The following is a 12,598-nucleotide window of genomic DNA, read 5'->3' on the forward strand; positions in this document are numbered from 1 at the left end:
AAGTTGCTCGCTGCTAGCATTTAATTTTTGCCCTTTTTTGCAAGTGATATCGTACCATGGATATACAGCAAATCAGTGATTTTCTCATCCCCAGTGGATGTGAATCAACCTTCTTGAACCCCGAAGGATTTGGTATCAATATAGCAACTGATGCCGAAGCCAACCTGCAAACGGACGACGATTACGTCATCAACTTGATCACCGAGATGGATCAGAACTCTCCTGCACCCGCTGGCGCAGTCGAAGTCACAGATGTTGTTTACCAAGATTCTTTTCTGCTGCAAGAAAGTCAAGTTTCCAACAAAGGTATAGTCTCATTACGTCTCTCTCTCTCTCTCTCTCTCTCTCTCTCTCTCTCTCTCTCTCTCTCTCTCTCTCTCTCTCTGCCCGGTCGATAGCGTAGTGAAACAAATAACTACAAACACTGCTACCATAGCTACGCCAAACTATTTGCCAAACTATTTCATCCGACTTAGAATCCGATTACAGTTAATTTGCATCCCTCAATTCGGAATTCTATATATATATATATATATATATATATATATATATATATATATATATATATAATGTTCCTCCCACCGTCTGTATAGAAGAAAGAGACCGTTCTTGGACAAGGCCGACTTTTGGCGACTTAACTTTGTCTACCATCACCGAAGAGCCAATATTTTGTTTTTTTTATCGAATACTTCATGTAGGTGAATGGAAACTAAATAATCCTTATCTTACCCTGTTATCAAAACAGTTTAATGAATGATTTAATTCTTGTTTATTATAATTTTGTTTTATAATTCATCCTCTACTCATCAAATTCTCTCTCTCTCTCTCTCTCTCTCTCTCTCTCTCTCTCTCTCTCTCTCTCTCTCTCTCTCTCTCTCTCTCAAATCATTCTAGTCGTTGTTTGTGGTGAAAGTTAACAAGTCCATATAATTTGGTCAGAGCTAATGTAAAAGAATCAAGAACGGGAAAGTATGTGATCAGGATCTTTAATAAAGAAAAGCGCGACCCAAAGTTAATTTGATCAATACTATAGTCTAGCTACAAAAGGGTGAGACGCATTGATTAGCACTGCTGCCATATTTTCTTAAACCCGTTCAAACTTTGAAGATGAAAGGGTGACAATTTGGTAGAATTTGCATTTTTGTTACCATTCCCTGGTGTGTAGATGATTAAGGGAAGTGACCACGGGTCACAGTAATAAGACGACTGTCAGACACCACCTCCCATGCGTCAGTACAAAAGTAAAACATGAAAATCAAAACAGTTATCCTTGGACCATGCTGTACATTTTTCGAATTGCTCAGTACAAAACTCAGTTAAAGGTTTTTATATATATATTTATATATATATATATATATATATATATATATATATATATATATATATATATATATACATACATATACATATGTATGTATACATAATATTTATATTATATATATATATATATATATATATATATATATATATATTGTATACATACATTACAATATATATATATATATATATATATATATATATATATATATATATATATATATATCATGCGCACACACCTTTTGTTAACACATGCATGCATAGTTAAAGTAAAAAATAAAGTCACTTGTAAATAAAAGCAAATAGCTAGACAGTACGTCGGACATGATTAAAAGCAAATAGCCAGACAGTACGCTGGATTATGTCCACTCTCAGGATTAACCTTAACCCCAAGGTTAATCCTGAAAATGAACCTTTTTGGATTATGATTAAATATCTCCTTCGCGAAGAGGGGAAACGTGTCAATGCCGCTAGTTGTAGGAAAGTCTCAACCTTTCGTAGCTAGAGTACAGACAGTCCACAGTATAATATGCGGAATGCAAAGGAAGATCAAAGTTATGACAATTTCTAGAGCATACTAATTAGGCTATTGAATAATTCTGGCCATTGGATGGAAAGTAATGAACGTTTTTCTTTTTCATTTCAGGCTTAATCACGCTGAACCCAGCTGATGTGACCATGCTTGCACTACCAGCCTATGAAACAACAGTGGGATCTCCATACTCCCCATGTCATTCAGAAACCTCAACAACCTCCTACGAGAACCTCGATAGCATTCTGAACAGCACTGCCCAGTCACCAACACCCTCCTGATGACGTCATCAATCAAGCAGTTTCTCCAGTCGAGGTATTCGGTGAGCGCAAGAGGAAAAGAGGCCGCAAGCCTAAGTCTGAAGCAGGACAGAACCTCCCCAAGGCCAAGAAACAAAAGATTTATGAGATTGCCCAACCTTTCGAGAATAAAGAACAGGAAAGGAAGAGGCTGAATGCTGTCAATGCCAAAAGGCACAGAGACATGCAAAAGCAGGCCAAGGAGTCTATGGAGAAGCAGCTTCAGGAAGTGAAAAATGAGAGGGACTTGTTGAAAAAGCAAGTTAAGGAGCTGCAGGAACGTGAAGCTCTTATCAGAAAGCAGATGATGGGTTTCAAAGAAAAGTTGCATTCACTTTTTACAGATGTGGAAAATGGATCCCTCCTCCTGTGAAGCATTGTCCATCAAGAAAGCTGGAGTAACAGCAGCTCTTTGTGATACGAATTTTTGTGCTGTAGAACCAGATCTTCGAGTCGTCTCAGCCAACGATTGGTAGGAAAGCCATCACTCATTTCTGGATGTGGAATCGGCACTTCAAGTTGATGGGTGACACCTTCAGCAAAATCAGTATTTTCCTGGATGTGGAGTCAGCACGTCAAGTTCAAGGATGACACCTTCAGCAAAATCAGTATACCAGATCTTAAGACCTCATGGGAAGGAGGTCTATGTCCTCCTCTACCCAAATTCAAACTACATCATACCCTTAAATAAACCACTTGTAAAACAACACTGAAACACTTCACCCATGAACAATTACACAACACAGGGAGTGGTAAACCCTGAATTCTTTTTTATGTGTGTGTGTGTATGTATGATCATTTTGGTATTTGTGTCTGTGTACATCTGAGTAATTTATATTTGTGTGTATGTACATTTGAATACGTATTGTATTCCTAAAAAACTTGCTTTTATATGATATTCTAGGTATTTGATCATTCATTCTAGTCATTTATGTGATAAAAGCTCTAGTATTCAGACTTGCAGCTTTAAATTCTGAATATTATGTAGGCATTGCTGTGATGTTTTAAACTAGCACAGGTTAAAATCCATAGGAAAAGCATTATTATTTACTGTTAGTGTAAGATTATATATAGAATTTAAGACTGAGACAAATTCCGTGGACTGTAATTATAGGACTTTACTGTAAGCTTGTGGACAAGAAAACTAAGGTAGATTTAAGACTGAGACAAATTCCGTGAACTGTAATTATAGGACTTTACTGTAAGCTTGTGGACAAGAAAACTAAGGTAGATGATTTCAGACAGAAATAGATGATCCTTAAGTATCGTAGGTTACACCTTGAACTAACTCTCCATAGCTCAGTTGGCAGAGTGACTGCCATTTTGGCAGTGGGTCACTGGTTCGACTCCAGCTGGAGAGATTTATAAAGGTATTGTTACCAGTAACATCAGCTGTTCTATGACTTGCAACTTTTACAAGAGTTATAGGTTTTAATAGATATGACAGAGACTTATTAAACTCGGGTCGATAGGTTGGCACAAGTGTCATGTGTCTGATCGAAAACAGTGACCATGGATGTGTTTACAATGGCTGAACGGGTGTTTGTGAGGAAGACCATTGATGTGTTGACAGTGGCTGAATGGGTGTTTGTGAGGAAAAATATTTATGAAGTATTTGTTTACCTTGCTCTCTTATTTTTCCAGGGAGATTGTGCAGTCCAGATCCACGTGCCGACAGTTGCCTAGGGGAGGGAGGAGAGGAGTATTTTACCCGTTAAGACCATTCAGGAGACAGTTCCACCTGATGTATAAAGTACAAGTTTATCATGGGAATAGTCAACCATGGACGATTGAATGAGCTTCTTGGGATGTTGAACATTTTTTTTAAAAACACAGAATTGACAGTTAATTTGGAATTAGCTTAATGTGTCTTGTTCGAATTTCCTAGAGCCTTTTGAAGTAACCGATACGCACATTGTTTGAGGACTAAATAATTGTCACAAAGTAGTTGGTATTTAAGTTTGTGCAGTATAAATCAAGTGCACTAATATAGTTAAAACGATAAGTAAAGTAAGTTGTAATTGCGTCTCTTGTAATTTGGAAATGAACTATCCTGTTAATGTGGGCTCTCTAAGCTTTCTTTTCTTACGAGCAATTTATCACCGACAAACACACTTGTACCTTTTATTAAGTTGTCCTTTCTTAAGAGTGTGTATATCACATCATTCATTAAACCTCATATCTTTATTTATTGGTCTCATCACTCCATTGTATTTGTTAATCATTTCGTTCATTTTTTCATAAATTCATTTACCTTAACAATATTTATTTTCTCATTACGGCGCTGAATGGCCTTCTTGGTCCCAGTGCCTGGGCTTTTGCCCTAAATATCATACATCCATCCTTTCCTAAGAGTACAAATTACCAAAGATAGACACTCGTGTACCTGATGATGTGATATTATTGTTAAGGTTGTGAATGATTATTGGGAGAAATTTTTGTAAATATTTAGAGTTTTATCAATGTACAAATCTTGTCAATAGAATTTGCGAGAGTTTTTTTGTTGGAATACAGTACACCCTGCAATGTAATTGATTTATATCATGTGTTATGTTGTTAAGTAAATTTGAAAAACACAGTATCCGGATACTACACAACGCTCTACTGTAGTAAGCAATTATTCGAATATGTACATATTCGATAAGTAATTGCATACTAAAGTATCTCCTTGTGTAGTAGTTGGATACTGTAGTTTTTCATATTTAACGGTAAGAGCTTAAAATATGATGAAAATCAGTTACTTTGCAGCGGGTGTTGTATTCAACATAAATTTTATTTTTCTTAGATTTCAAATGGCTGAAAATTTCTGGAAATGTTAAATATAGCCTATAACCAAATATTATTATGGTTTGCTATATCCTTGTAGTTGACGTTTTATTTCTTGGCATGAATGCTCGGTTAATCAGAACACTTTAATAATAATCAGAACACAGCATTACCAAGCAATGCAGAATAAGTCTTAGACATGCTAAAGTGCTCGCAAACTTGCATTCGGTGGCGGTGCACGGCCAGCTATCCCTATACAATATCGTTAATTTGGTGGCTCGTTCTACCACAACCAGGTAACTCATTTTATCGCTTGATGAGTGGTAAAGTGATGCACAAATATATGTACTAGGCAATTACTGAAAATCGACCAACATGATTATGTTGAGGCCAGTGACCCCGAATAGCTTCTTTTTATATAAAAAGAAAGGATGACCATAGTCGTCCAGTGTCAAAGTGGAAAAAAATATGAAAGCTGGTTTTATTGTCGATTTAGTGGTTAGAAGAAAAGCAAGGGTTTTTTTTATCTCGCTGAACTAGTAGATATTTCAGGCCTCCATTAGTAGAACTTGCATGAGATTAGACCTTGGAAGGCAAGGCATAACAAAACTCTTATTAATGTGGTAGTTGAAACTGCAGTAAGTTCCTTTTGCTAACAATATCGATCAACATCGCAGAGAAGATGAAGAGTATGAGAGTACCCAGTGAGGACTCCTGCTCTCCATGAGCCTTGTACTCTTTCCAAAAAGAAAAGTAGCAGTTGCCTTCATGATTTCATGTGGCCACGGTCGCATTCGATCTCTGTGGTCAGACTGAACCTTGGATTACAATTATACTCCGTAGCGGCTTCAGTGCACCTCGCTCGGTGCACTGTAGGCACTAATGAAGTTTTTTTGCAGCATCCCTTCTGCCCCTAGTTGCAACCCCTTTCATTCCTTTTACTGAACCTCCTTTCATATGCTTTCTTCCGTCTTCTAACAATTGTTTCAGTGCAACTGCGAGGTTTTCTTCTTGTTATACCTTTTGCTCTCAATTTTACTTTCAACGCTGAATGACCTTATAGGTCTCAGAGCTTGGCCTTCGGCCTAAATTGTATACTCTATCAATTCTTGAATTACAACACCTCGCCCTGCCCCCACCCCAGCAAACCCCCTCCCTCCTTACCAAACATGACTCCCCAAGAGTTACGAACCAAACAGTTCAAAGTTACCAGTAACGCATGCGCTGCAATCGAATCAACCAGCAGAAAAGGAACATTCTTGGACACAAGTCCTTGTCGAATTAAAAGTTCGTTTTTGTTTCCTTTTTTAACGTTGCCTACTCACTAATGTCATTGTTTATTATTGATAATAACCCCATAACTCCCATGGGACCGAATCCAACTGAATTTCTAATTAACTCTTCAATGTCCCATATCTCATCACCCTTGGGAACTTTAAACATTACAGAATTTTGTGATATATGCTGAGATCAAAAGAACAGATTTGGCTGGCAGATGCCCAAATTAATTGATTAACAACAGAAAACATTGTAGACAGTGTTTATAGAATAAAGAAGTACATATTATAAAACGATTGTTGGCTTGACAAATTGGGACGACTCTGCCAACGGAAGCACCAAACGTATTCGGTCAAACTCTGTTGGCGGTTGGGTCTCAGCATGGTCGACTTTTGCTTACACCCAGCCACGAAACATTGTGCAAGTTAATGAATCACCACCGCTCGGTATTTTTACTTAACATTGGTCAGCTTTATCAGTCAAAATGAAACAAAGAAAGCATTAACTCGAACGAGTCATTGTTGACAGCAAACCGTACTCCTCATCCTGTTAGTTACGTCATTTTTTCTTATGGGTTGTTTTCTTGCGTTGAAGTGGCAATACGCAAAACGTATGGCAAACTGGACTTGCTATGCTTTTTATTCTTACGACTAAAATGTAATACTGTATAGCAAAATCCTTCCACAACACTGCATGGAAAGCTAGTTATACGGAAAATTATGCAGCAGAGTGCAGCTCGTTGGTTGCAACGACTAACCTTTGTTGGATAAGGAAAACAAACCTTAAGGACATACAATAATGCAAACCAGATATTTTGGAACTCGTATATTTCTTTGAAGAAGAAATCAAACGCTGCTCATTTTCATTTGAGTCACAATACGTCCGAAAAAAAAAAATTGCAGTCCATGACGGGAGTGAATACGTTTAATTGCTTGGCTTCGCACCTCCAGGCTAGTCATTTGACATTTTGTGAAAGGAAATGGTTTACTCTATTATATGTATGTATCACCATTAAGCTAGGATGTATTCAAACTAAAAAAAAAAAAAACTGTTAATGCCACAGTCACACTTTGTTTATTAATCGTTTATGAAGTAATGCATAGAAAACTTCCACAACGCTCACTGCTTCAGGCACCTTCGCAAATAGCTAATCAGCAGAGAATCGTTCACCCCCCTGAACAACAAAGTTCGTCGTTCACTTCCTCCTTGCACACACTTGCAATTCCTAGATATTCAAAGACTATTTCCTTCCAATATCTCTTTGACAGAATCTCTCCATCCATATCTATGTCTTCTTAACATTTCTGGATGAACACTCTTGCACGTGCTTGCTCACACAGATGTACATTTCGGTGCTAAATGATGTTCCTTTTACTGTACCTCCTTTCATATTCTTTATTCCCTCTTACTCTCCACCCTCTTCTAACAATTGATTCAAAGTGCAACTGCGAGGTTTTCCTCCTGTTACACCATTGTAACCTTTTACTCCCAATTTTTTGTTCATCGCTGAATGACCTCATAGGTCCCAGAGCTTGGCCTTCGGCCTAAAATGTATATTCTTTTCTTAATGATGTTCTGTTAAATCAAACCAGTTAGATGTAAGATAACTTTGATGAATGTGGGTCCCACCTTTTCGAATTTCAGTGTAACCTTAATTTGGTTAACCATGAGGCTTTTTTTTTTTTTTTTTTGAGGTTCTTAACTTAGGTGTTGGAGGCTGTGTGCTTGATCTCATTTAGTGTTGTCTGCTACCTGTCATGGAGTTCTTGGAAGTTTCAATTAAGCCTAGACGTTCCTGTCATTCTTCAGGGTAGTGCGCTAGAACCTTGGTTATTTCTAGTCCTATGCGTGACACAATTACTGTCATACTGTACAACAATGAAGTTGCCTCGAGAACTAGAACCGATTATAAAAGTGTTGTACTGTACTGCAGAAGTGGAATAAGAGGCTTACGCTTCATGAACTTATCTTGGTCGGTGACTCATAATGATATATTTGCGTGTGAATACGAATGCGCTGTAAGCAACTGTGAGACAAATGCCCATTAAGAGCAAAAATGAAATCATATGTCTCGATAGCATTTTTATGATACGAATCGTCTTTTTCCTGTGTCACACTATAAATCTCTCTCTCTCTCTCTCTCTCTCTCTCTCTCTCTCTCTCTCTCTCTCTCTCTCTCTCTCTCTCTCTCTTGTTAGAAGAAAAGAACGAAAACATAAAGCAATGAAAAAGAGAAGTGAATCAGTCTATACGTATCGTGTTTTATTTTGGCTCGAGTGGCTTCCGTTATTGTAAGTTGTTGCTGCTATTGTTGTTGGTTTCATTGTTGTTGTTGCTGTGGAAGGCGTATTCTTACACAGCGTGCATAGAATGGTGAACTACTGAAAACAACAAAAAGTAAATGTCTAAGAAATAAGCCAAAAGTTAAACAAAAATAGACTCTGTTACAGCACAACTTCCTCCTGTGCTGGCAAAACTTCCTGGATTAGCTCAAATGACTATTCGGTCTTTCCTAGAGCTGGAAGTAGCGCCTAGGCTAATTATACCCTTTACTCGGTATCTCTTTGAAATTCATCAATATTACTGAAGATATCTTGCTTCATTTTAAACCTTTTCCCACTTCTTTATTTGATACTATTCTCACATGACAATAGACAGTGATACATAATGTTTTTGCTGAATTATAAAGAATTACGTCCTGTCACTATGATCAATCATTTATTTGTACATGCACCCACACACACACACACACACACACACACACACACACACACACACACACACACACACACACACACACACATATATATATATATATATATATATATATATATATATATATAAACTATATATATTCTTACACAGTTACTTTTGGTTTTTGTCAGTGGTTCACACACGGGCCCACTATTCTTTGAATACTCTGTAAGAATATGCCTTACACAACAAAAGCAACAACGGCAACAATGACGGAAGCCACTCCAACCAAAATGAAACACGATACGTATGCATTGATCACTTCTGGGGGTTAATCATTTCATGGGTCATATCTAGTTCACAGTCATCCTCCTTTCTTATCATTCAGTTATGAAAGGGTACAGAGCTTCATAAGGAGGGAAGAGAAGAGTAGATAAGAGAAATACTACAGCTAATACAGTATAGAGGGAGAAAATGCAAAATCAAAAGACACTGACTATCAATGCTGCAAGCCATGGCAAGAAAAAAAAATTGAGGAGCAGTTGCAAACGCAAGATTACTTTGACCAAGTTACTTTCTGCTGCAGCATAGATTGCTGTGTGTGTGTGTGTGCGACCCCATTTTCCCTTAGGAAGAAGAGGTTCCAATGTCTCACTTAGTCAGATAGCAAGGACTTTTGCAAATTAAATAATCTAATCAGAATTCTCGTGGGTATTGTGGCATTCGTATTAGATTTCCAAAGGATTCTACATCAGTTTCATCTTTGTAAATCATTGGCATTATAATCACCTGAAATGTTACAGCACTGGAAATAACTACAGGCCAATTTCTATTGTCCCTATGCTCTCCAAAGTTGCTGAAAAACTTATTTTTAATCCACTATATAAGTATGTGGAATCTAAAGGATTGCTAGCTGATAGTCAATATTCACAGAGAAAGCAGTCAGGTACCTGCGATGCTCTTTTAGAATTGACATGCCATTTGCAAGAGAACCTTGATAAGAGTTTTGAATGCAGAGTACTTCAGATAGATTTTAGTGGTGCTTTCGATTTAGTAAATCATAAGGCACTTACTTATAATAAACTTCAGAATCTTGGAGTGGGTGGATATGTTTCAGGATTACTTCAAGATTTCCTTACAGGTAGGTAGCAGCGAGTTGCTGTTGATGGGATCTTTAGTGATCCAAGACCTATTGTGTCCGGAGCTCCACAGGGTAGTGCTCTGTGTCCACTATTACTTATGGTGTATACAAGCGATATGGTTGTTGGCCTGGAAAACAAGATTGTTCAGTATGCCGAAGATGCAACACTTGTGGGTGTAGTAGTCTCCACTTACGGGAAATGAAGCTACCCTCAGCCTCAACTGGGATATGGACCTGATCAGTGAATGGTGTAGTTGTAGTCGGTGGAGTATGAGGCTGGACTCCAGTAAAACGAAAATACTATTGATAGATGTTGACCATCAACGGATGGTCTCTTGTTTATCACTTTTTCAGAGGTTGTATTTTAACAGAGATCTTTCACATTCACAGTTGATCCATTATCCTCTTTGACAGCCGACGGCAACCAGATTCTCTAAACAGCAGCACGAATATGCAGCAAATGTGCCTCGCTGTCGAACTCCTCAGTTCCAGAGGTCCTTTATTCCTCACACCGTTGAACTGTGGAACGTTCTTCCTAAGGAACTTCAAAAATTCAAGCGGATATGCAGTGCATTACTACCCTAATGCTATTCTCCCTGCATTTTAATACATTTTATCTCTTTTTAATAAGTGCGACCTATTCATTCTGTATTTCTCTTTACCTTCTCTTACTTCCTAATGAATACCATATTCTTTGGAAACTTGAATTTCAAGTCATTGGGCCCTGTGGGCTTGTTACATATGAATAGGGTTCATCTTCTAATGTTTGTGCTTTACAAGAACACAGTGGATAAATTTTGAAAGGTGTCAGCACTACCCGGGTGTTTAAAGTTTTAGAAAATAACAGCTGCTATACATCTCTATGGCTTTTGAAAGAATATTACCAACAGAAATGGTGCTTGGTATAATTAAAGATGAAGCAAATTATCATTAATAATCGGCTTGTCGAAGGCTGCTGAATGCGTCACATACATTTTTCGTAGAATAAGTAGCCCTTGATTTATTGAACACTGATGAATTCTGGTTTAATGGTATTTTTGTGAAAGGAATTAAACTGTGAAATAGAATATACACCATAAAACTATATTGAATATGACGTTCCTCAAGTATCACATTTAGAACCTCTGCTGTTTCATATATGCACACATAAACCTACAGGAAGCAATTGATTAACTTATTATTATTATTATTATTATTATTATTATTATTATTATTATTATTATTATTATTATTATTATTATTATTATTATTATTGGTGGACTGATTTATATAGAAATTCATGTTTGAGACGTAACAGAAAATCTGCTAGTTGTTTGTACGTCTTTGTGATCAGAGAGTAACGAACAAATACTGCAGATTTGTCGAACGCCATACGATCGTTGGGGTTTGGCGTGGACAATTCAAATGAGTGCCACACACACAGAAGACCCTTGGTTCCTTTCGATTACAAGAGACCAATCAGCTGAGGTCTGTGACCTAAGCAAGTTCAGTGTGAAAACTTTATGATCAGTAAGGGTTCAGTGGTCGACGTGTTGAGGAGTGCCTTAAGACAATGATGGGCGCGTGTCACCTCAAAGTACCTACCGACTATAATTGCATAATTAAGTAGCCTAATTTTAGCAACAGGGCCCTGCGTAACTATTAAGGAAAATACACATGTGTAACTGTATCTCACGCTTTTCATTTGTACTGGTAGAACCTTTATATGACCGAGAATCAGGTCATTATTATCGCCTTCGTAAGGTTTCTGTTACCGGAATATTCACTTCGCATTTCTTCATTCGGTCTTAGAAGGACGATTAATGCACATCCGATAAATGCACTGTTAATAAAGAATTGTTTTTTTAAGGAGAGGTGTTTGATGTCACCGACATCCCAGTGGCCAGTACCTTTCCAAGACAAGGCCGGAAGGGCGAAAGGGATGGGAGAGAATTAAAAGGAAAAAAGAAACAAATGCAATTAAAAATAATTGTTTTTCGCCTAGAAGAAACCGATAGAAGTAGCAGTAGTAGCAGTGATTTGCCTTTTCAACGGCTCCAAGAGAAAGAGAAAACGAAACACATTCAGGCATGATGCCGATCTAATAACAATGACTTTGCACTCCTGGCTGCCTGGCTTTGGTAACACTAGCCCAGGAACTGCACGACCCTTAGCGAGAGCGCCACTGACCATCATACGTTAGGGAATCGGTTACGTGAATATCTATTAGGTAAATCTTCGGTAATCCCCGGTTGGGGACTCCCCGAGACCGCCAGCGAAAAATGGGGAACATCTCTCTCCTTCTTCATTTTAGTAAAAGAAAATCTTCAACAGAGCTTTCTTGCATTGTTTAATATTCTCTCTCTCTCTCTCTCTCTCTCTCTCTCTCTCTCTCGCCAACACAGCGTACAATATGTCCTGTTCGCTGACGTCAAGAGCAATACTCATCGCATGGGGTTTTCGTTTTGACTGACGAATATCTACTGACGCAGGCTTCGGTGGTGACGTCATGTCTGAGGAGTCGCTCGTAGCTCGGAGCGAAACCCGTTGTATTCCCGGAAATCCCCGAACGTCTGTAACTTCCCCAGCTGG

The 12,598-nt window shown here is 38.0% G+C and overlaps 1 protein-coding gene across 1 annotated transcript in view; it reads left to right on the plus strand.

Moving 5' to 3' along the window:
* The window catches only part of LOC136855140 (uncharacterized), a 5,495-nt gene extending 505 nt beyond the window's left edge, over positions 1-4,990 (plus strand). Inside the window, exons 1-3 of the mRNA XM_067132018.1 lie at positions 1-306; positions 1,964-3,297; positions 3,376-4,990. The exon at positions 1-306 is cut by the window's left edge and continues 505 nt beyond it. Coding sequence (XP_066988119.1) covers positions 57-306; positions 1,964-2,130 — 417 coding nt within the window. The 5' untranslated portion in view covers positions 1-56 and the 3' untranslated portion in view covers positions 2,131-3,297; positions 3,376-4,990. The remainder of the gene's footprint in view (positions 307-1,963; positions 3,298-3,375) is intronic.
* The last annotated feature ends 7,608 nt before the right edge of the window (positions 4,991-12,598 follow it).

The sequence above is a fragment of the Macrobrachium rosenbergii genome, chromosome 30 (genome assembly GCF_040412425.1).
Source record: "Macrobrachium rosenbergii isolate ZJJX-2024 chromosome 30, ASM4041242v1, whole genome shotgun sequence".
NCBI lineage: Eukaryota > Metazoa > Arthropoda > Malacostraca > Decapoda > Palaemonidae > Macrobrachium > Macrobrachium rosenbergii.